The following is a 25,277-nucleotide window of genomic DNA, read 5'->3' on the forward strand; positions in this document are numbered from 1 at the left end:
AAACTGTAGTCAGTCATAGCGGAGAGCCTCTCAGTCTGAGCCTGGCTCTGCTGGAGGTCTCTCCCTGTTAAAAGGAACTTGTTTCTTTCCATTGTCGCCAATAGGTACTCAGGGGGAGGAACTGCTGCATAGTCAACGACTCTACGCAGTCAGCTTGGCTTCATTATGTAACTTTTTACCAATGTGCATCATACCCAGAATCTGACTGCACCATAACTAGGATAAAATGTATATGTAAAATGGATTTGAATCCGTCTATGCCTCTGAAAAGATTTGGCTATATAATTATATTTGGATATGAATTGGGCCTGTTTGCCTTGTGAAATCCATTGAGGTGACATTTATTGCAACACAATAAATAAACTGAAGCGAATTAATGTCACACTGCAAAACAAAACAAAAAAAATCGAACACATACAAATTGATCTAAGAATGTCTGCAAAAGTCAGAAAAAATATTTTCATTTTTGTGACAATATTGATTTAGATATTAGCCATAATTAATAGAACAAAACGGGCCCAATAATAATAATAATAATAATAATAATAATATGTCCTGTAAAAATACACTTCTTAGTAAGTTCTGCTTCATATGTCAGAGGAAAAAGATGTTTCCTCTGACATATGTCGGAGGCTGAATCATAACCCAGACAGGAAAGCTGAACTGTTTCGTTTAGTATATTTATAAGAAAAGCTGCGAAAATCGCACTCTCGCTTGATAATGTGAGACTGGCGGTCTGTAATTCAGCCATTGTTGTGTTTACCTCTCCCTACACACGCAGCCGTGACCTCGGAGGCAGAGTGAAGGGAGGCAGCGGGAAGCCCCTCCTCCTTTAAACACGTCACCGGCGGGCTGGCTGGCTGGCTGGTATCTGGTGGTGTGGTGTGTGCGGTCGGACTGTGGTTGTGTTTCAGCTCTGACCGTGTTGATAACGACACACTTCGGGCGCTTTTCCCTCGCGTAGACATGGGAATTCAGAAGACATGGCTCTAAGACAAACAGCCCTAACGCTGCTGGCCCTGCTCGGGCTGGCGGCTGTCGGTGACGGTGAGTGGGACCGGAGCGCCTCTCCGGCTTTTGTCTCGGTGTGTTTTTCCTGGACTGGGCACTGCCTGTTGTCGCTGATGATCATCATGGCGCTCCGTGTATCGGGGGATTTAGCTAGCTCGGTAGCGGCGTCTGGCTAGCGCCGACCTCTAAATCAACAGTCGCTGTTCTCCTCGACCGACGGCCCCCGCTGCTTTGTTGGTTTCGTTGTTTTGTTGGGATTTACAGCGACGAATGAAAGGAAATTAGTCGGCAGCGGCTGGATGAACCACAACAACATCATGGTGGAGCTGTGTGTTCGAGTCGCCAGCTAGCATTCGCTAGCCCCAATGTCTGAAGTTGACTGATGTTAATAAAAATGCTCATCTGGACAGATGCGTTACTAATGCAAGGATTTATCTTGTGTTTTGGGGATATGAAGCGTTAATAAAGATAACCAGACTATAATTTGTGTTAAAAGCCCAAGTTAATCCCTGCTTCTCTGATATGCGAAGTTATTTACTAAACACCTTCTTGTTGGTGGCCTATTATACCTGCTTATCAGTGTGTTGCTCAGTACACTGGGTAAATGATAGCGTGTTGGTTAAATATAGGCGATATGGTCAAGTGCTGCTTTGCACGCTACAAAGTTCACATAAGACGACCCCGGTTGAAAGCGTGAAACTGTTGTATGCAGTAAATAGATGCAGTTTTAGGGTCCTGAATGAGTGAAAAGGCTCAGACAGAAGTCAGAGTCGAAGTCTGGGTTCATTGTGATGGAAATGTGGAGTCTGGGGGTCTTTTCAGGCGCTGGTCTGGTTCTGAATCCCCACCCACCCCCCAGCAGATGCTAGAGCAGCTGATTCCTACCAACCACAACGACCACAACTACAGAACAGGCTGGATTTAAATGTGAATTTTTGCTATCCAGCCTACACGCATGAAATTTTATGCAGATAATTAGCAAATTGCCTTCTTTGTGGAGCCACGTTGCAACTACCCTTGAGCTGGTGTGAAAAGAGTGGGTTTAAATCATAATCACGCACAGAACAAACAAGGCATTATAACATGATCTAATGCTGCTGCTGAAACAGTATGACATGCTGGCTTCTACTGTTGCATGCAAGTCAGTTGACAATTTATTTAATCGTTTTGATCATTTTCGAGTCAGAATTATTTGCAATGTTCAAGAGTTATCAAAAGAATGGCAGAGGTTTTTTTTATTTTGTTTTCATTTTAGCAATGCCAAAACCATATATGTGGGGAAAACCATTAAAGCATCCATTATGAAATTCTGAATTAACTAATTAATGGTCGTAGGCTTGCATAGTAATCGTCCACAGTAAAAACAAACAAGCAAAAAACTCACCATAATTTGTTATCCGAACCAATTTTCCCTTGAAACATTGACAAAGAAAGCTCTTGGGTTGATATCCTGCTTGTGGTTGAAACAAAACGTTATTTTATCTTCAAGAATTCTCTCATTCAGCCAAAATGTTGTTACTCATAAATAATATTTTCAGTTTTTATAAGTCCCAACACAAACTATTCTGCCTAGAATGAAAGAAATTTTCACCTTTTAATTATTATTTTTATTTTTTTTTTCATGTTATAAATTGTTTAATTTTCAAAAAAGATAAACTATCTTCTTGTTGTACGGAAACTGGTTCTTGCAGGAGCTAATTCAGCATCTGGTCGCACATTAAATTTGTTGATTTCTAAAACATTAACTACTAGGATATTAGTTTGATTCTTAAAATATCTACCAATGTTGAGGTAAATGAAACAGTTCTTTTTTCTACCAAAAACAACAGCTAAAAAAATTGTTAGAAATTCTCAAAACCTCAACTTTTGACAAATGAAACGTGCACATGAGGAGATGAACAACTAATTGCAGCACAAATGGCTTCAAAAGCTGTAGAATCATTGCGTGCATATACGCATGCTGATCATAGCTGATGAGTCATCTTGTCTTCTAATAGCCAACCTGTAGTTGGATTTTTAATTTTAGAGCGGCTTGACCTTTATGAGATAATAGATGGTGCTCTTTAAGTTTAAACTGCTACAGTATTCTTTGAGGCAGCTGAATTTATCTTTCTTGCAAGAATAGGAAAAGTGTAGGAAGCTTCTTTTTGACCAGCAGTGTGCAGCAACCGGCAAAAAATGTAGGAACATGTAGTAGCCTTACTTAACCCAATGGTCCAGTCATGCTAGCACTTTCTTTGCCGTTTTATTAAATGGATGTCGCATTGTTGAAACAACCTGTTCTGACCGTGGTCTGAACAGGCTGGTAACCGGCTCATACTTGGTTGTAACTTGCCACTGTACAGAGTGATTTTGGAAAAAATAAAAATGATAACCGTCAGGAAAGCTATGTTGTCATCTTTCAAAGCATATGTTAGTTGAGTCATCTGAACAAGAATTAGAAAACTATTCCTCCCCCGCTCAGATAGATAAGGGTGCAGCACAGCAAGGTTTGACTTGAAGGAAATGATCACACCTACATGGCCGGTTTGCCTTTCTGCTCCAAACATTTCGCTGTGTTGGGTGAGGGTAATGGTGTGTGTGTTTGTGGGGGGTTACTTTTAGAGGGAAAGTCAGGCAGGGCCATGATGGCCAAGTTCTCTTTAAAAGACTCGCAGAGCGTCATTTCACACCTCATAATGGATTGTTTCGTGCGAAGGCCCCAAACCAGCCCAACCTGAAAGTTGCGGCAGTGAGAGCAGATATTTCAGGCTCTCGAAATGGACTTTAGGAAGCACACTCTTTTTTTCTTTTTTTTTTCTCCTCTCAGGTTTGGTGAATTTGTCACGTGTTGTTGACTTTATACAGATTACCAACCTCTGGTGTTATGGGCATTACATGGCTGCGTGACACAGTCAGCGTGTGTGAACCGAACCCAGTAGCAATGTGATATGTGCTGTCGGCTGAGTTGCTCTGAGGCAGGGTGCGTCCCTCCCTTTCTCTTCTGTTTTTTTTTTTTTTTGTCTGTTTAAAAAAAAAAAAAAAGAAAGAAAGAAGGCCTTGTGCTTTGTTGGGTTTTAATCTGTACTTTAACTGTAGTCCAGCTTCTGTTTTCATCTACCAGCTCCCTCCAGTGTGCCAAATAACAACTAGGCTGCTTTCTCTTAAGCACTACAGGGAAGGTGTGTTAATTTTCTGCTATCTCTTGAACTTTGTTCTCACAGTTAGCCCTACTGTGCCAGGGTTTTGTCATTCGTTGGTGTGCTTCTGTGTAAATCAAGCTGGGTAGCTTCTAGTTTGCGAACAGGTGCTATTTAATGCTGCATATGATGTGCAGGAGTTCATGTGGTGGAATCGTAGGCGAATAAAACATGTGCTCACCTGCCCATGAGGTCAGAGCCAAGAGAATGTGCAACGAAAGAGGGAGACTTATTTTTTTTCAAAGGTTTGCATTGAAAAAGAAAATAAACTTTAGATAGGAAAGGTTAGGGGGAATTTGTATTGCCTCTTGGCTTAAGATAAAAAAAAACGTTTGATATATTTTCCCCCGCGCCCCTCTCAAAGATCCTTTGACCTGTGGCTGACTTTTAATCAAATTAATTTTTGCAGCTTGTGTAAAGTTTTCCTTTGCTTGGCTTAGACACGCTCTCCATAGCGATCGTTGTTTACCAACAGTTTCCTATAGCGTGGCGTGGAGCCAGTTGGCGTCCGTTCGGGTCCGGGGTGGTCTAGTTTTCACTCGATAATCACCAGTATTGTTAATGACCTCCACTGGCCCGGAAGCACAGAGCCCTAATTGCTAAAGCAGACAGCGTAGCCTCTTTCTGACCCGGCTCTGCCATTATTGATGTTTGACCACAAGGGATTTACTATCAAGTCCGAGCACGCCAACTTCAGTGGGGTTTTTTTGTTTTTCGTTTTTTGCACACACCGGTTGCAAGAGAAAGATATTACATACACAAAGAAAAAATGTGTCGCTGATGGATGGATTTGGTAGCAGTTTATGTTGGCGACCTAATGCCAAACCTTAAACCTGTTTTGTGTAACGTGTCTTTGCGTTTGATATGTTTTTGTTTTTTCGAGCTGCTGTTGGCATAAAGACTAGATGCTCCTTTGCTGTGTAATTTTCTCCTGGAATGTGAGCAGTCTACTTCTCAAGGTTGTTTCCAGCTCTTTCCCGTGAAGGACTTGCTTTGATTGGTGTGAGTCAGGCCAGACCTGTTGATTTAAGTTATGGGATTTAGCTATTCTTTGACACACATTTCATACACCTAATAGCAGCTCCGTAGTATCACTAGCTTAAATATTTTCAATCTGTAGAACAGAAAGTAACTTAAATGCAAAATTGCATTGTTTTTTTTTGTGGGAATCCTGGATTCATTTGAGTAAATAGTAGATTTATGCAAGTTGTAATTAAGCACTGAGTTTGAGATGATTTTTTTTTCATTATTTCTATTAATTTCTTAGAGTATGAATACCTAAAAATTTATAAATTGCAGCAGTAATCTGATATTTTTGGTTTATAAGCCTATCAACCTCAGTTCCTTTTCTGAGTTTAATTTAAAAACAATATAAGTTTTTTTTGTTGTTTTGGTTCAAAACCATTGTTGTTTGTGTTCTACTCCTTAAAAAACAAATCTGAATATCCAGGGCAGATCAAACGGACCACTTGAAATTAATATCAGCCACAAAAAAACCTGATCAGTGCATCCCACTCTGTCAAATTATTCAGTTGTTTTTTATTCATAGTTTAGAATGGAAAAAGTTTCTAAGTTTCATTTTAAGTTAGAGATGAACTGATCAATTTTCTGTAGGTCGGAATCGACCGATATTTCATTAATCATTGTGGTTGGAGACTTTTGACCCAGATTTTAAAAAGTAACAATTTTTTTTTACTTTTTTTTTTTAAATCAAAAATCATTAAATACATAAAAGTTTTTCTAAACACGTCAACCATGTAGTTTTTATTCTGAGGTATAAATGGAGAGTAGCATCTTCCATGATTCGCGAATGGGGATAATGCTTCATTTTCTTTTTTGATTCTCTTTTGTGTCAGAGAACCTGGAACATGGGCTTTCTCTTGTGTATTACAGAAAAAAAAAATCGGTTATCAACAAGTCTGATCTCAAAGCAAACCGAAACTCTGTGTCAACCAGGAAGAAGCTTGATTTATTAGCTACCGTTGAGATAAATTACATAAATTATCTCTTATTGTGTTCATTCAAATGTAACCAGATCACTTTTTAAACAATCCTCTGTTTTTTTTTAGATGGGTGTAGCAAAGCAGTATTAAGATTTGATATTTCTTTTTAAGTTTTGTGGAAGAAACATTGATTTATTATGCTTGGGTTTTTATGGATGAAACTTTGATCAATGCGAGTGCCTGTGGCTGATCCAGAGCGAGCGTTTGATCCCGTCCAGGAGGACCGGCAGACAGGATGGGACGCAGCCTGCGGGGTGTGGGTTGGTAGGGATGGGAGATGCAGCCTCAGCCCCAGAGACTTCACTTTAGAATCAGATCGGTAATCTGACCCCGAGATGCAGACAAAGGTAATGACTTTCCGCCTTCCCCTAGCATTGATTAGGGCACAGTTGCGGTGTGTGTGTGCCCGTGTGCTTCGCTGTGTGTGTGTGTTGCACTCACACTGTCTGGTGGCGTCTGCATGTCTTGATCAGCTCTCAGTCTGGTATCTGTATGGATCTAATTTCAGCCAGTGCATTTTGGTAATGGCGCTCTCCTCCCTGTACACAAGCGCATGCTTTCTGTCTCCCGATTCGGGGCCCCCAGAAAAACACACTGCGTGTGTGCAACCTTCCGCCAGTCGCCCAGGGAAGTTCTGTGCATCCTCACCAGACTCTCTGATGTTCCCTTTCTCTAAAACTTCATCTGTTGTGACAGGATTGTTCTGCATGAGTAACCCCGGGCAACAGAGGAACACCATCACCGAGGTTAATGGGTGAATCTGCTCGGAGTGCGACTCTGCTGCCCTTTTTTTTTTTCTTCTATCATTCCCATATTTTTTTTTCTTTCTTTTTTTGTCGGGACCAAAAATGATGTTTATGTCAGTGATGTTTTATTAATCCCTTCCTCGCCATGTCTGCCATTTCCTGCCTCAACACGAATGGAATGATAGGAACTCCACTCACTAGCAGCTCAGAGGAATGGCTGTTGTGCTCCTGATCTCCTTGTTTTCCTCCACTGTTCCCTGTTCCCGCTCCCTCCTGTAAGTCAAAGTCTAGACTGGGTTTTAATGACAGTCGCAGCTGGTCACTTGGGCAGACCTCAATAGCAGCTGGGGGGCTGCGAGTCCTCCAAACTGTTCCCCCTTTTCTCCCTCCTACTCTATATTATCCAGTCCAAATGGGCACCAGCCCCCCATCCCCTCCTGTCTCACTCAGACCGGCCCCACCAAAACATTGGGGTTTGTTGCTGGTAACCCCAGTCTGTCCCCAGCGCTCCACCCCCTCCGCCCTCCTGCTGGAGTACGATCCCCCTCCCACCCCTCCACTTTGGGCTTTGTTCCTGTAGGGCCAGTCCAATCCCTCCTCATGTCGCCTTAATCTTCACACAAAGGACCAGTGTGAAAGACCACCAGTTATGTGGATACGAGAGCAGGGCTCACTGAAACCACACAGACCCGACGTCGGCTCAGATCTGTGTGTTTTGGTCCTAAAATGGGGCTTTCAATCGCAGCTTTGTAACACTTCTGCTCACAATCCAGTGAGATATGCAGAGCACTGTGCAAGCAGCGTGGCTCAGGAAGGGATGCTTGTGGCTCAGGGTCTCTTGTTTGATTCTGTTATCATCCACAGTCTTAACTTTTTCAATAGAAATTCTCTGATCAGATTTATTTTCATGGCTGATCTCTTGGTATCGTTAAGTTCTTTCGTCCTGGTTGCGATTTTCCTTTATGAACTATACATAAGAGTAAAATACTTGTTATTTTTTTTCTACTTTTTGAATAAATTTATAATCTTACCAATAATATGTTTATATTAAAATAATAAATAAAAGACAGGCCAGAGTTATAAAACTCCATCTGTATTACTGAAAATCTACAAATGCAGTGAAAAGTATTTAAGTTCCAGGTTACAGTACAGATTTATTGACAAATAAAACTCATCACGTTCTCAAATCATGTTCTCAATTCCTATCCTGAACTCTGAAAGTGATATTACAAGACATCCCTTTTTTTCTACAAAACTGTAAAAAAAAATTGTTTTCCAAATTAATATTTGACAAATAAAGCTGTAATTCATTGCTGTTTGCTTAATTGTTAAATTATTAATTAATGTTTTATATATAGTAGCAACTTTCTAGAAGTCTTTTTAATCGTTTATTTTTTGTTAGGATAATAGGCAGTGGCAAATCATGTGAATTCTACAATAAATATAATTTCAGCAGTGTTTCAAAAGCTTTTACAGGGTTGACATCATTTATTACATAAATCAAAGTATTTTTGAATTTAATTTGAATCATGTTAGTGATTAGCATGCTTAGTACACTTTATGTGGTTATGCCTATTTACTGTAAATGTCTGTGCATAATCTCTATAGCAACCTTTTCCTTTTTGCGTACCACAAAATCAAATCAAAATATTTTTGAAGTACCTCCTCAAACATAAATTTAATAAGCCCGTATTATTTATGCATCTGGAAATAAAACTTCTTAATTATTCAGAACGACCAATCTGAGACTGAACTAAAAGAAAACAAAGGCCTCACTTCAAATGAGTTCAACCCCACATGAGTCAGAATATGCTTCTTTTACCTAAACCTTGATCTAAACTACAATAATCAAAACTTTAACATAAAAATAAGTCATATGTATTTTTTGATTTTTGGATTATATGTTGAGATTAAATTCACAATTGCATGTAATTAAAAAGAAGAAAGTTAAACACATGAGGGCTTCTGAACAGTTTTCAGTTTATCACAGGGAGGCACAGAGCTAAGCAGTTAAATGTTCATCTAGTTTACGTTTGAGGGGGAAACGCAGCAGAAAGAAAGCTTTCCTAATTTCACAGGGCATTCAGGAGTTTCAAAAAAAAAAATTTCTATAGCGTTTCTTATTTTTTTCTGCCTCATTGGCAGCCATGTGTCTGTCCATTTAGCTGCTCACAAACAATACAGTGTTGATGTCTTTGTTTGTTGTCTATCCACCATGTTTGTTTTTAAACTGCAGCTCTGACGGAGCGTCAGCTGGCACACAGAAACACGTCAAGGGGACTTCTGTGCACACACATTTGCAAGAAGACATTTTTAGTCGGGATAATTGTGATTTTGCTTATTTTCTAAAAAATGTTGTAACACACATACCCATCTGTGTGGACATCTATTACAATGATCAAAGCATTTCAACCGTACCACACGGAGAAGATGGTTGCCTACGTTCAACAGAGCAGTTTTGCAGGGTTTCCCAATCAGGTGATTGACTTTATTTATTCAAGGCTGCGTCTGTTGTCAAAGTGGACAGGCCACACCAATAAAACGGACACTTGTATTTGTATGACAAGAGCCTTATTGTTGCATCTTTAGTTCTTCCTCACACATGTCTTTTCCAAGACCTGACTGATGGAGAAGATGTTTTACTCCGCGTTTTCTCCCTTGAGTAACAGCTTCCACACTGAAGAGTGTTGGTCTAAAAATGGAAAAAAAGGTCAGATTTTTAGTTTCAGACTAACCAGATAGTGGAGATTGTAGGAATAAAATCCCCTTCTTCACCACTTCTCGTTGTGTCTGTACTCTTGGTCAGTGGAAAGCTAGCTTCAGGAATTCATACCTCTAAATTTAAACTTTTCACTTGACTAAATTTGTCAGAAACTAAACCATATTTACCAGTTTAAGTAGTGGCCTTCAGTTGGTTCCTCCAGAGCGGCAAACGACAGGGCTGTTGGTGTGCTTTAGTTTGGGAGCAGGCTCCACATGTTGTAATCACACAGTAAGTCTTAGAGGGAGAGAGAAGGAAGTGAAAAATGTTTTCCACAAACCAAAATCTTGGTAGACCACAAACCATCCATGGCCTGTTCAGGAAGTGAATGTGGATGTTTTGAGCCATGTTCGGTTTGCTTTCTGAGCTTCTGTCTTTGGATGTGGGAAGCAGCCGTCTCGCCGCAACGGCGCTCCACGATCGACGCGCAGGCCGGTCGGGTTTAGATCGCGGCGCTCCTCCGTGGTGATTTACCGCCGTGCATGGGCGCCATATGTTTCAGATGAGCTGCATCACAGTGAAACTGACAGCTGTTGGCTTTAATGAGTCTTTTGAGGAGAAGCATTTACTCATAAAGCTAAGTTTCTTTTTTTTTAAAAATATTGCTCTGGGGGATTGATTGATCAAATGCATCTTGTGTGAACGCAGTTGTAAATAATTGATGTATTCCACAGAAAAGCAGTAAACAACAGAGGAAAAAGGCTGCCAAAACCCTCTGTATTAAACCCGCTGCTTGTATTGCTGTCATAGGTTTTATTTAGCTAAACTGCTTTTCTGCATTATTGCTGGAAATTAGTGACGCGACTTGTTTTTCTGCTTTCACCCCCGTTTTATCTTGCAGGAAATACCATCCACATGAAAACTTCAGCCAGTCTGGTCGCACTTGGGCTGGAGTTCCTGCATCTCTCTCACTGATTAAGATTCATTCTCATAAACGCGCACACGCCAATGTTTAGTAGATGAGAAATATTACGAAATCTGCCAACGTGCCACATTTCCAGTCACTGTTGTTGAACAAGCATGAACACATCAGCAAAAGCACTGCATCAACAAAAAAAAGATCAACTCGGTTTTCCCCTTCAAGACGTTCCTAGAGAAACAATTATTTCTTCTTCTGCTAAAGTAATCCATGTTACATTTTAATTGTAAATTTTAGAACCTTGTTTTGGTTGAGAATATATCTCTTTATCCTTCTGCCCCATATAGAGCGAGACATGGAAATTAAGCTGTAATAGTCTGATTAATTAGTGAGGCTATGTGCTCCGGTGGAGCTTGCAGTCAGCTGCTTAGATAAAGCAGGATTTCTTAACAAGACTGAATGGGGGAACTTTGGAAATAGTTCAGGTAGTACAAAAAACAGTCAGACAAGTGACCTGCATTTGGAGCAATGTGTGGGGGAGGGGCAGGGATGCGTCACTCTGGGCTCTCTTCAGGATCTCATTTAAAGAAGTTTGAACTGCAGGACTAGGGATTACAAAATTCTAGAACATCTCTAAAGCTGGAAAGGTGTGAGAATATGAAGATTATTCTTTGACAGAAATTTTAAACATGTTTGGGGAAATTTTATGTTTTTTTGGCTTAATCCCAACTTGAGCAATCAGAGTTGATGCAGGAACAGTTGCAGGTTTATTTAAGACACTTCCCCAAACACAAAGATGGTTTCCAGCAACCTGGGCCACGTCTGAGTCCATGGGCTACACAAAGGGAAGCAAACTTTATTTATATCATTGGGCAAATATTAATGTTTAACCAGGAAATACTAGGCTTCCTTCAATAAAACATTTGTATTTGGCTTTACATGTTGTGCAGTTTGTTTACATCCCTGTAATTTTCATTAAATCCGAATAACTTGCAAGAAAAGTTTCTAATTTGAAACATTTCCTCAAATTTCCAGGCTCAATTTTCTGGGATATTTCCACAAAACCTTTTTCAAACCTTAAGCAGTATTTAAAAAAAAATAAAATAAAACTGTAGTATACTTTTACACCAAAGACTAGTCCATGCTTGTGTAATAATGATGATGTTACAGAAGAGTGATTAAAATCTACCAACACTTTTTTTTTTCTGCATACAGACATTAAAGTTGGTTCAAAGGGATCATCAATGAACTCATGCAGTCAAAGAAGCTCTCAGTAAAAAACATGCAGGATTACTGGAGTCTTGCCACCTTAAACCCATTTTTTTTCCCCCTGTGAGCCAGACATTGTCAGCCATCCAACCAATACGGAGTCCTGTTTTTGTTGGAGAATAAGGATTGAAATGTCTCTCCTCTTTGTGGATTGCCCTGTGTTGTTTTTAGGATAGTTTTTTCTTTTAGTCTGGAGGGATTAAACTTGAGCCTTTATTTCTACCAGGGATCATTTCTGGGCCTGTCATTTGTGTTGGTGAAGGGAAAAGGCAAAAGCTACTGATACTGTCCTGCAAGCAGGTTGTCCTGTGCATGGCGAGAGCAGAATAACTTGGAAGAAGCCCTTTGTGCTGACCTTACCTAAATGAGAAGCATGTGTGCCATGACTCAAAATCACATTTATCTGAAAATCTAATCAAGCTTGTGGCTGTTGGTTGGTTAGGAAACTCGGAAAGCTGTGGGGGTTTTTTTGTTTTTAGATTTTGCAGACTTTCTGGCATTGACCTAATTTAACTGCGTTTGTGTGTATGTTTATTGGACCACCTTAGTTTTATTGCGGTAGCATGTCCATTGGGTTCCTGTTAATGAGGTCTCTCTGCAGGAGTGTGCTGCATTTAACAGAAGCCTTGTCTTATTAGCCCGAACAGAGTCCGCTTTAAGTGTCACGATGAGAAAGACCTTCTGCTGCATCGGGGATTTGGCAGAGACCCTTCTCCCTTGTTGGATTTCACTTTGTGTGTCCCTCTGGGCGGGTCTGTCTCCACTCTGCGTGTTTGGGTTCATCTGCAGTGAGAGATCTGATTTCAGGGCCGCCGGGGCCGTCTGGCTGCTGCTGCTGCTCCTGCAAGTGATGGTGATGATGATGATGATCTACACATCATAAACTACCCACAATTGGACGGGACCCACTCAGTAATTTGTGTTCAGATTCTGGGGTGAGGTCTCCCCCTGCTGGATAAAATGTGTATAGTATCTTAGGAAAAGTGTTACACGTCTTACCCTTCACTTTGTCAAGTTTTAATGCATCTTTATGTGACAGAGTAGAGCATAGATTACCTGCCATAATCCTGAAGTTTATTAGCATTTGATTGTTGTTAGTTGTCAGGTTGCATTTTTTTAAGCTAAAATTTGGCTCAAGAGCGCCACCTGTTGGTGAAAATGAATGGAGACTTGAAGCATGGCAAGTAGCAGCATGGTTAATGGTGTGGCTGCTTCACCCCAATTTTCTCCGGTGCTGTTACTACTTGTTTTCTGTTGTAACATAGTGCGTGTAGTACAGAATATTACAGGTTAATTACTGCGGTAATCGTATGCAGGTTCGATGCTGGCTTGTCACTGTTCTGAATCACATCCTGTTTATTGTCAGAATTGCATTTTAACCACAAATGCCATGTTAAATGTCTTTAGTCTGTTCTAAGCATCTGCTCACTAGCCGCTCCGTCTCTAAACCCAACTAATAAATTTTAGTTGGAAAGTGTACTCTTTTAATGCGTAGTTTATTTGAATGTTATGATTTGGTCAATTCTTCATTCTTATTGTTGGATTAAACTTAAACTGGAGATTTTACATTAGTTTATGTTGTTGTTTCCCTCCTAGTGCTACTGGGACAAAACCACCATAAAGAGATAAACAAGCCAACTTATTAGTGCAATCACGATTATGACCTTCAATAAAGAAGACAAAACTATTAAGAGCTTCAATTTTGTAGCAACCATTCAACTGTACTAACTTTCAACTTGTCTTTGAAATAACACATCCCCTCTACTCTAACCCTCCTAAATAAAACTGTTCAACCAATAGCGTTTAGAGATTCACAAGTTGATTCAAAGAGATATTTTTGTTTTTTTTGCCTCCTCCTGCCAAATAAAATGTTTGTGAGCTGCAAAACCTAAAAAGCCCTTATGGCACTTCAGATTTTAAAATTACAATATTTTATTAGAAATGTTAGGTATTGCAGAATTACATGTCAAATCTTATTTTATTTAGCTTTTAAAACAAATAAGTGAAAGAATGACCACATGGTATTAAAAACAATGAACAGGGTACCCTTTTTTTTTCCAAAGTACATTTTCAGCCTAATGCAAAGCAACAAATTAGAAGCAAAAACAATCCTCTTTTTGCCACTGTCTAAAATCTTCTTTGCATTTTTGTTTTGAAAAAGTACATGAAAAGTTTTACAGATCAAAACTCTACTGCAGCTGGGCTAAAGTTCCACGCTTGACTCCGGAGCCAAAGGTTGAAGACCCCTGACCTAAACTGAGAGGCTGGACAGGTAGAGCGTTAATCAGAGAAACCACCAAGAGGCTCACAGTAGCTCTGGAGGAGCTGTAGAAAACCACAGCTCAAGTAGGAGAATCTGTGGATTTCCTTTAATCGAGTGGAACGATCTGTCTGTGGATGTCCAAAGCCGGCGGAGACGCTGACCAAGAGCCTTGTGATTTTAGTTGCAGCTCCTACAATTAAAATCACAGTCTTTCTGAGTCGAGACTCAGAATACCAGTGAGCGCCAACAGGTCTCAGATTTTTGTCTATAAAAAGTTTGAGAACTGTCCATCGAGTTCCCCCCGGCTTAGTTTGTGGGACAGTCCAAGGTGTGTTGCGATCCTTGCGAGGCTGTGTGTAGTGAAACTCGTCCGTGTCTCAATAAGTGATGCACGTCTGTGTCTCTTTCCGCAGCTTTACACTGCAACTGCACGAACTGTAACGGGGTTAACTCGGGTGAGTGCGAGACAAAAGGAGCCTGCCTCGTTTCAACGTACAAGTTGGAAGGGAAAGATGTGCTCATGCGGAGCTGCCTCGACCCTGATAGGATGATTCCACCCATCTTCTGCAAGAGCGCCGAAGGGCACTTGAACGCTCACTGCTGCTTTGAAGATTACTGCAACAATATTGTCTTGAAAGTCCCAGGTAAAAACTGTCTTCATTGCACTTCTCACAGCTTCCGAGCTGAAGGTTTTTTATTCAAGTGTTTTTGATTCTGCCTCCTCTTCTTGTTTTTTGCGTGAAGACCCGACGACCGGGGAGTGGGTGACCTCGGGGAGCTCCTGGGGGCCAGTGGAGCTGGTTGCGGTCATAGCGGGGCCTGTGTTCCTGCTCTGTGTGCTGCTGATGGTTGGAGTGTTCCTCTTCCAGTATCACCAGAGAGCCTACAGCCACAGACAGCGGCTGGAAGTGGAGGACCCCTCCTGCGACCACCTGTACCTGACCAAGGACAAAACCCTGCAGGAGCTCATCTATGACATGTCCACCTCAGGATCTGGCTCTGGTCAGTGCGCACTGCCCGTTTATAGAACATTGTGTCTGTTCTTTCGTACGTGTCTCACACGGTCTGCTCCTTGTAGGGCTGCCGCTGTTTGTGCAGCGGACGGTTGCCAGGACGATCGTGCTGCAGGAAATAATAGGGAAGGGGCGTTTCGGAGAGGTGTGGCGAGGAAAGTGGAGAGGCGGAGATGTCGCCGTCAAGATCTTCTCATCCAGAGAGGAGCGCTCCTGGTTCAGAGAGGCCGAGATCTACCAGACAATCATGCTTCGGCACGAAAACATCCTGGGATTCATCGCAGCAGACAATAAAGGTGGTTATAATCAGATTTCCAACCCATATTACAGCTCTATGTAAGGGCTGACACAACCAAATAGAAAGAAGTTAAAAGTTGAAGATAAAGCTGAGCGAAATGACCCATTAATCCAGTTTGACGCATTTCGGTTTCCTTTAGACAACGGCACATGGACGCAGCTGTGGCTGGTGTCGGACTATCACGAGCACGGCTCTCTGTTTGACTACTTGAACCGCTACTCCGTCACCATCGAGGGCATGATCAAGCTGGCGCTCTCGGCTGCAAGCGGCCTGGCTCACCTCCACATGGAGATCCTCGGCACTCAGGGTGAGATTTAACACAGTCTGTAACTCGCTTAGTTTTTCCAAACGTCACACCCTCCTCCATCTTCGTCTCATTTCATGACGCTTCTCCTGCAGGTAAGCCCGGCATTGCTCATCGGGACCTCAAGTCTAAAAATATCCTGGTTAAGAAGAACGGCACTTGTGCTATAGCTGACCTGGGCCTGGCCGTCCGCCACGAGTCCATCACAGACACAATTGATATAGCACCGAACCAGCGCGTGGGCACTAAGAGGTAATTGGTTCCACTTGTAGCGGCTCAATGTTAATCCCAAAGGTCTTCCCTCAGTCTTTGTTACATCCTTTATACAAACAATGATCTGATTTTTGTCAGTATTCTCTGTAGTTTAAACCCCTTTGTTCTCTCTGAACCCATCCAGGTATATGGCTCCAGAAGTCTTAGATGAAACCATCAACATGAAACATTTTGATTCCTTTAAGTGCGCCGACATTTATGCGTTGGGCCTGGTGTACTGGGAGATCGCGCGCCGCTGCAACACCGGAGGCAAGACCTGCAGCCACAGTTGGATGTTAAAGGAACCTGGACAGCAACATTCAATAAGAGTCTGTCCACCTCTTCACTCTGCTCCACAGGCATACATGAGGAGTACCAGCTGCCCTACTACGACCTCGTGCCCTCTGACCCGTCCATAGAGGAGATGAGGAAGGTGGTTTGTGACCAGAAACTGAGGCCCAACGTTCCCAACTGGTGGCAGAGCTACGAGGTATTTCACTTTGATGTTGTCTAAAAATAGTTGCAGGCCACATAGGAAGAGAGTTTGGTTAACTTGTCCTTACGAGTATTTGTTTATTCCCAACTCTTTGACCCAAAAGCTACAAGAAGTTCCCAGAAGGAAATTCAGGCTAAGAAAATCTATGAAGTAACTTAAGTTTTGGATCTACAGCAATTCACAAATCCCCTTTCTACAAAACCCTTACTGTTGTGTTTGCTAAAATAAAATCCTGCATGATTAGTTTATTAGTGATTTAAAAAAGAAAAAAATAAATACTTTAAGAAAGTTAGCCATGTTTTTATTTATTTTTGTGGCCACCAACTGCTTTAAACGTAATTATTTTGCCAAAAGATTGGGACACCACTGGTTTAAAGCATTGTGTTGGAGTGGCTTAGTCAAAGTCCAGACCTACCTCAGAAGATTTGCTATTTTAATTTCAGCAAAAAGGACGACTGTATAAAATATTAACCTCAAGGGGGTGAAAAACAGGGTGCCTGCCACACTTCTTAGATTTAAATCCTTTTTCTTTCCACTGAGCCACCATTTTATTTTGGTTTAATGTATAAAATCTCTGCAACATTAATTTTTAGTTTCATTAGGACATCTTGTGAGACAGTGTAGCTGCAGACTGGTTTGTTTTATATCAAGAAGTTAAATTGCAGGAGTTCAAATCAACAAGGGTCAGATTTTTTTTTAATCATCTTAAAGAAGGTCAAGTTTGAAGGCGTGTATATCATCTAAAACAAATACTCTAATGGATTTCCTACATTTAGGCACAAAAAGTAACTTTATATGTGTTTGAGGCGTTTTATTCTGAATTCGAATACTTAGATTAAGGAGGCGCAAACTGACCTGTGTGTGTTTCGCCTCGCAGTCGCTGCGTGTGATGGGGAAGATCATGCGGGAGTGCTGGTACGCCAACGGCGCGGCGCGACTGACGGCACTGCGCATCAAGAAGACTCTGTCTCAGCTCAGCGTGGAGGAGGACGTCAAGATGTGAGCGGCCAGTGAGGCGCGCTAGAGACGCACAGCCCGACCACACTCCCATAGGAAACAAACACTAAAGACAGACTGCAAATGGAGAAAAAAAAACAAACAAACAAAAAAAAAAACAAACCAACAACCCTGCCAGTTTTAAAGCCACACTCCAAGTTGTGACAAGGCCTACCTCACCTTTTTAGCCAAAACTACTGAAAGTCACCCATCCCTCTCCTTCCTCCTCCTCATCCTCCTAACCCACGGGCCACACTACAACACTACCACTGTTAATAGCATACACTCAACCTCCTTTCATTTACCAGGGCAGGAATTACTGTACAGTCACTTTTTTTTTTTTTTTTTCCCCATTTTCTTTTTACCCGTTAGGTTCAGTGATGGATCTAAAAGTTTTCCAGAGGAGCTTCTTTTGTGGGTTTTAATGTTAAAGAAATAACACTCTGGCCGTTTTGTTGTTTTTTAGCAATATCTCGCCGTCGTGTGTGTGTGTGTGTGTGTGAGTGTGAAGAAGAGGACAGGGGCTGAAGTACTGTTTCTATTTATGCGTTTGTGTGTAAAAGGTGGCTGGACGTCGAGCATGTTTCCAAGACGGCGCCTTCTAAAAACAGGCTGCAGTTTATTAGACAGTTTATTCAGAAACAAGGAAAATCTGCCGTTTGAAATGAAGCATGAACAGCCAGATTGTTTTCTAATCTACCCCACTGGAATATGATGCAAAAAGAAACCGCAGGTGAAACCAGATGTTTACATTCGCCGTAGGAAAAACGCAACCCTTTTTCTGTCCGTCATGCTAAACTCATTTTCCATTTGCAAAACGCTGGAGCATTCAAAGTTTCTTTAAATTTAAGAAGCCCGGATGATGAAGACGACGCTGCGGCTTTGAAAGGCGTCGACACGTGCGGCTGTGTTTTAAGACGATACTTTGAACGCGCTGCTTCCTGGTGTGGCATCGTTGAAAATCCAAACGAAATCAGTCGAGATCTCAGGAAGAGAAACTGTGGACCTCCGCATCTCCATCTGTTTAAACAATTACAGGCAAGAAAGCACAATGGGAATATGTCCAGTTACACTGTTCAGGTTCTGTTTCCCAGAGATGACCGTTTTGGCCCCAGCTGTGCTAATCGACCTCAGAACAAAGGTAAAGTACCTTGTGAAGATGTGTCTTTTTTCCACTGGGAATCGAGTCTGTTACCCATACGGGCCGAAAGGCTCCTCTGAGAGGAAGAAGCCATTGTTTCAAGATGAGCTAGTTTACAGTTTGTAATTTTTCTCAGGTACTAAGTGTCTTCTGCGGGAGGGACTGGTGCACTTCACACACACAAAAAAAAAGAAGTCTTCCAAATGGACAGTGACCCTACCATGCCTCCAAATTAGCCACAAAGTGGCAGCGGGCAATGTTTTGGAGTGGTTATCATCAACCCCTGATTAAAGCGCATTAGGGGTCAGAGATGAAAAGGTGTCAAACTTCATCTTCATCAGTTCCAAGCGAAGGAAAGAGCCAAACTTCCGTTAGACTGTTGTGGGGAGCCGGAGGAGCGATGCGCTGAACGTGTAACCCAAGTCGAACTCTCAGATTATTCTGGCGTTTAGCAGTCGCCGCTTTAGTAATCTTGATTTTAACCAGGATAAAAACAGTTGTATGTCTTCCTACTGTCCACGTAAATATCTGGTTTAACCCGTGGTTGCACTCCGTGTAGCTTCCCGACGCCTGCCAGGAATCGCATTTATGAGATGTGGTCCAGCCCTGAATTTAGTTTGGGAGGGTAAAAAAAAAAAAAGTGGCAGGGATTATGTTTGGTGAGATCGTTTTACCGTTTTATTTATTTGTTTATAGTTGTTTTTTCTTTTTGTTTTTCTTTTTTAAAATTCATGTTGATGAACACTGTGAGATGAGACGCGACAAACCAGAGTGTAGACGCCGAGGTTGGAGGGGTTATTTCATTCAGTTGGTGTGGTGCTCAGTGTGAGTATGAATGTAGCCGTTAACCCGGGCGGTGCGCTCCGAGAGGCGTAATGAAATGGCAATGAAAAGTACATTTTGAATGATGTTTTTGTGTAAAGAGGTCACAATGGCTTTTCTTCTTTTGACATTAGACACTACTGATTATGGGTACATGTGATTTATTTGTATATAAACGTGCGTTTTTCTTTTCTCCTCTACATGCCACAGCTCCAGTGTGACATAATGATGCAGATTTGTTTTTTTTTCTCTCTTTTGATTGGACGGTACTTTGACAGATCTCTTGTTTTTAACCTGTCTGCATGGTCTCCAACTGTGCTAACAAATATTAATTGCTGGAGGTTATGGTTATTTTATTTTTCCTCCACTTGTTCCTTTCATGGCAGTCTGGTGGTACTACTGATCCTTTTCTCCTTGCGTATACCCGTTTCTACGCGGGGTGACGTCTCCATCTCCTGCTCATTTTGACACTGGAATACAGAAGGACTTGGTGTTGATCTTAAATACTGCCACTGGCTCTCTTTTTTTTTTTTTTTTTAAACCAGGAAATCAGACGAACTGTCGACGGATCACGTCGAACATGCAGGTAGACGCGGGGGACCTTCGAGGACTGACATGCCGCGAGCGGGGAACTGCATGTTTTCATTCTACTTCTGCAGACAAGACTATGAAAGTATTACACTGATATTCGTCACCTATGGGCTCTGCACTGTTATGTCCACAAGGGCGTTAGTTAATGTTTGTCGAAGCCATCACCTGAACCATGTGTCATGTCCGTTTTGCATGCCGTCTCAAACACCGGGCCCTCTGCACTGAGGTCCCTAACCCCCGTTTTCCTCCAACAGGTTGACTTTTTCTTCTTCTTTTTTTTTTCTCTTTTGGGTCATTGGCTGTGCACCCCAGAAATGTTGCTGCTACTGTTTAACATGGGTAGAAGTGTAGCGGAAAAAAGAGCGAGAGAGGGATGGAAAGCGGGAGAATGATGATGATGATGTCAAGTTGAACCAAAATTGTCAAAACACTCTTGTCCATGTTTGGTGTGTGTTGCCATGGGTATTTGATCATCATGTTCATAGGTGAAAACTTCAAAATTCAGTGATGATATTGTGCTGATCTTTTCTGATTTAGTTCAAAATGTACATAGACAATATACAATAAATTCCTCCTTTTTCTTACATGTGTTCAGTTGGTGCTTATTGAAGCTCTGTGACAATTACACTGGAGTGTGTCTGCTCCCTTTTTTTATTTCATTTTTTGTATTTGTTATATAAAGGATTCCAATACAGATTTGAAATGTCTGGAGAAAGTGGAATTTGTTTTTATCGCTTTCCGGGTATGGATAGATTTAAAAAACAAAAGGGAAAATGCCAAATTTTTCAAGGGGATTTCCTCCTTCCATTTATCAAATGCAGTGCTTTTCACGTTTTTCCTTTTTTTTTTTTATTTTAACTTGGTTGCCTTTGATTTCAGCTTCTTTTTTTCTACCCAGCCACCTTTGTGTTGTTTTTTTTTTATTAAGTAGTATCTTGTTTCAATCAGTTGTGCCTAGGGGGAAAAGATGGATATTATTAAAAAGAGATCTGCAGTAAGAAATTGAATTCTGCTGTCAAAAATGGCATGCATTAGATCAGACGTCCTAATGGAGAACTTCTCTGCATCCTTATGAGTTTTGCAGTTGCTGTTTGTAATATATTTACCAGTTAATGTATCAATAAACTTTTATGGGGCACTTTATACATCCAAAGTGTTGCACAGGTCCATAAAATGAAACATGACCCATACAAAAACCAACAATAAAACTGGTGGGATAAAAATGAGAAGTCTGATCAGAACAGCTTTAAAAGAACAGAATTAAAAGCTAAAAAGTAACAAAAAAAACGATGGATCTAAGTGACGACTTCAGAGTATTAGCAGTCCTTATAAGATAAATATTGCTCCAGAGTTTGGAAGCAAGAACAGATATGTTGAGTCTCCTTGAGGGGGAAAAAAAGCAGCTTCACATTTCTCACCACAGCAACGTGCTATTAGCTTCTTCACCAGTGAGCTTTGGAGATTTTTTTAGTTTCTGTTTTCTTGTAGCTTGTTCGTGACTCTTTAAACGGACGGTATTATGTTTTCCAGCCACATAGTGCCATTTTATAGCACAATCAACCTTCAGCTGTGTTAGAAATACTGTCCGTATCAAATGTGACTGTTGTTTAATTCCTTGAAGTGGGGACTGTCTCTTTAAGAAACTCTTGCGTTTCCATTTCAACTGAATTTATCACAGCTGGACTCCAAACACCTTAAGGAGGATCCGTGCAAAACAGCTGAGATTTAAGATGAACAACTGTTAATATTTATGAATATATTCACGTAAATATATACATGTTTAATTTATTAAATTAGAAATTTAAATATCTGAATGTATCATTTTAAATAAATACATTTACAAATTTAATGTTTAAGAAATGTGTACATTTATATTAAATTTATAAATTTTTACATTTATTAAAAATAAATCTATAAAAAAACAACACTTTTTTTCCTACATTGTCATGAAGGTGTATTTGTGTGTAGAATCTTGGGGAATTTTAATACAATTTGGAATAAGGCTGTAACATAAAATGTATAAAAAGTGGAAGAGTATTTTCTGATTATTTCCTGTCAGACCTTTTGTTTTGCAAAAATGATAAATTATAAAGGACGCTAAATATATTTTCCAACATCTGTTCTGTAACCAACAGAGAAACGGACACATATTTAAAATGCATTTTATTTTCCTTTCCATGAAACAAAAGCAGACAAAAAGTAGATGAAGGGCAAAGGGGGAAGTGGGGAAACCAGTATATAAAGAGATGCAACCTCTGGCGTCCTGAAAAAAATATGTACATTTTGGAAAGAATATCCATACAAAACATGCCACATACAATAAAAATGATCATTATATTTATTCGTATTCCCTAAAAGTATCTCTGCTGTACAGATGCAATATCTTTTTTTTTTCTCTTATTTTAAAAAGGCGAGGTTTAAAAAAAACCTTCGATTTGAGCAAACTTTATTAAATTAAAAGATCTGCAGAGAACTTAAATTAATTCAGAGAAGTTAAAAATTAATTCGGCTAAAATCCAGTGAGCACGTGTCGTCTCATCATGGTCTTCCCTTGAAATAGAAACATACCAAAAAATATATTTATATATATATATTTATATCCATATATATATGTATCACTGTTTGAGATACTTGATCAATATCTACCACTTTAGAGAAGGTCTCTGTTATACAATGAGAGTGCAATTCATTACCAGGTTAAGTATGGGGTTAACTTTTGAGTATTACAATGAACATACATGAGGCCAAGGAACCATTTCACAAGGTTTACCAACACATTCACTTCTATAGGGAAGATACTCAAAAAAGCAAACCACAAACAATATTCTAGGAAGTTCAAGATTTTTCCATTCAAGACTATATAGATCCAATTCTGACTGTTTACTGGAAAGGTTTTGGTAGTCAACAAGCAGTAGCATAAATAAACACAAACCAAAGAAAAGAAAAAAAAAAAAGGACAAAAATAAAACAATACATAAATACAAACGCTATGTACCATTGTACTGCTTTATGCAAAAAAAAAATAATAATTCTTTAGCACAGCTCAGTAATCGCCTCGGCTTTCGTTTTCCCTCCGTCTCTACAAACTCGCCTCTAGGAGCTTATAGCAAAAAAAAACAAAACAAAAAAACCACTAATAGAAAAACAGGTAAATCCAAAAAAACAACAAAAAAAAAAACACTCTGGTTCATATACATAAAGATATTAAGTTTGCAAATTTTACATATATTTATATTTATGTACAGCTTTGTTAAAATGATATCCAGTGGTTGATTTTTTTTTTTTTTCTCGTTTTATTATTTTCAGCACTTTCGCCTTTATTGATTACAAAGGGGGGTCGGATAAAGAGCCGCTCTCCTCCCTCCCCCTCTAATGCATATACGATATATACAGTTTGTACAACTTTTGCATTTTTAAAATCATGTGAGGTCTTAGGTTGGGGGAGGAAAGAGGGATCAAAGTCATATAGGAAGGCGGAGTTTTAGTAAAGCTCCCTTTAAAGACTTTCATTTTCTTTATTTTTATTTTTATTTTTTTTACACAGAAATGAAAACAAATGCCCCTTTTTTATTCCAATAAGTCTTTCCCTGCCACCAGTTCAGCCTCAATAAGACAGTACCAGCACTGGGAGGAAGTTAAAAGTATGCACTCTACAGAGAGAGGAGAAGTGTGTGTGGGGTGGGGGGAGAGGAGGCATAGAAACACTGCAGGCTGGACTCAGGCAGAGGAAGACTTACTTACAGTAAAGTTTTAAAAAACAGTCCATTAAATAACAGAGAGGAAGAGACATGATTCGCCGGTTGGTTGGTTGGTTGGTTGGTTGAGGTGCGTGAAGCGATTGTGTCGTCTTGAGGGAATTAAAAGAAGCACTGAATGGGACAGTAGTCATGCATCCACTGGCTCCGCTAAAAGCGACGGGAAGGTGGAGGGTTTTACTTGGTTAATACGGATCCACTACGCAAAGTTCATTCACACCATTTTAGCGAGTGAAGAGGTGGATTTATTGTGCTTTCACAAAGCTAATATGACTTTTGAGATGCATTTACAAAAAAAAAAAAAAACAACAAAAAAACGGGAAATTAATATTCCCCATATGGGCTGGTGGCATTTATGACGCCCTTTTACGCTTCCAATTTTGATTTTTCTAACGAAATATCTTATCAAAACTGATATATTCCTCTGTATAAATAATCCATGTTTAATAATAACAACGTTGGCTCCTTATTATTGTAAATCAACATCAGCATAGAGTAGACAGAGCAAATCTGCTGCTTTTAGATTCCCTGCTTGTCCGAGAAGGGCTACGCCCGTTAAAAACACACCCCTCCCCCGCCCCCACAGTAAATCCACAGTAGCAGTTAACAGTATTTTTCTTTTTTGTCGTTTTTCCTTTTTATTATACAAAGCAGTCATTTCCCGCTAAATCAGTGAGGTAGACTGTGTCAAACCAACCCCGACCTTGGGCCGCCTGGAGCCGCAGATGAACAGCATCTGAATTTTCATTCCGTCGATCCGTGTACAGTTCTTACGTCAAGATTGTCTAGCGAGCCAATGTCCGTGTTGTCGACGAGGACTTTTTAAGGGGAAAGTGCCGTTTCCTGGGAGGTCGAGAGGGAGGAGGGGCGGGGGACAGGAGATAGGTCCGACTGCAAACGTGAAAATGCTTTCCGTAAGTTCACTCTCGGTGTCTGAACATGGCTTCTTGTCAAAAGCTCCGACGAGCTCCGGTCTGCCGGTGCTGAGAGAGCGGAGGGTCAGAGTCATTTGGTGGAGTTGAGGATTGTTTTCCAGCCACTGCGAGCTTATAGAAGGTAGACAGTAGATTAGGGCGGAGGTGGAGGGTGGAGGAGTGGGGTCACTATCCAATCATCAGAGTTAGAACCCTCGCCCCTTCCCTCATCAAACTGTTTTCTGTAAAGTGATTGGTTGTTTTTTTTTTTTAATGATTAATGCTCTTCAGACCTTTGGCTACAAGATGTCAACACTTTATAGTCTTTTATTAGCAGAGGACTGCCTTCCTCCATGTCTTTTCAGAACAGCTTATGCACTGGCGATGTAGGATTCAAAGGCTTTGGCGCAGGAGTGTTGTGGTAGCAGCGAGGGCCACTCTCCCGATTTCGCTTCCTCCTGGCTAGTTCATCCACTTTCGGCAATTCCAGGCCCCGCAGTGGCAGGGGATCTTGTGCTGATCGTCTTCGAAGTCGAACTGGTAGTCATACGTCAGCTGGAGGTGAGGAAAACGAGAATGAGAAAGCGAAAATGCTGCCGTTTCT

The 25,277-nt window shown here is 40.7% G+C and overlaps 2 protein-coding genes across 9 annotated transcripts in view; one reads left to right on the forward strand and one right to left on the reverse strand.

Moving 5' to 3' along the window:
- The first annotated feature begins 841 nt into the window (after positions 1-841).
- On the forward strand, positions 842-20,588 carry acvr1ba (activin A receptor type 1Ba). The gene is made up of 9 exons (XM_032574493.1): positions 842-1,047; positions 14,505-14,735; positions 14,836-15,093; positions 15,170-15,400; positions 15,542-15,709; positions 15,802-15,958; positions 16,104-16,228; positions 16,318-16,448; positions 17,332-20,588. Exons 1-9 carry the CDS (start codon positions 984-986, stop codon positions 17,455-17,457), a joined length of 1,491 nt encoding a protein of 496 aa, XP_032430384.1. The 5' UTR covers positions 842-983; the 3' UTR covers positions 17,458-20,588.
- A 1,562-nt stretch (positions 20,589-22,150) lies between these two features.
- Positions 22,151-25,277, reverse strand: part of kmt2d (lysine (K)-specific methyltransferase 2D) — a 37,918-nt gene continuing 34,791 nt past the window's right edge. For all 8 annotated transcript variants that reach the window (XM_032574526.1, XM_032574545.1, XM_032574568.1 and 5 more), the window contains exon 55: positions 22,151-25,228. In XM_032574526.1, the coding sequence (XP_032430417.1) occupies positions 25,136-25,228 (93 nt within the window). In that variant the 3' untranslated portion in view covers positions 22,151-25,135. The remainder of the gene's footprint in view (positions 25,229-25,277) is intronic.

This window comes from Xiphophorus hellerii, chromosome 1 (assembly GCF_003331165.1).
Source record: "Xiphophorus hellerii strain 12219 chromosome 1, Xiphophorus_hellerii-4.1, whole genome shotgun sequence".
Classification (NCBI taxonomy): domain Eukaryota; kingdom Metazoa; phylum Chordata; class Actinopteri; order Cyprinodontiformes; family Poeciliidae; genus Xiphophorus; species Xiphophorus hellerii.

Coding starts and splice junctions, on each gene's coding strand:
- acvr1ba (XM_032574493.1), top strand. CDS start 984: ATGGCTCTAAGACAAACAGCCCTAACGCTGCTGGCCCTGCTCGGGCTG. Junction 14,736..14,835: donor TATTGTCTTGAAAGTCCCAG/GTAAAAACTGTC, acceptor TTTTGCGTGAAG/ACCCGACGACCGGGGAGTGG. Junction 16,449..17,331: donor ACTGGTGGCAGAGCTACGAG/GTATTTCACTTT, acceptor TTCGCCTCGCAG/TCGCTGCGTGTGATGGGGAA.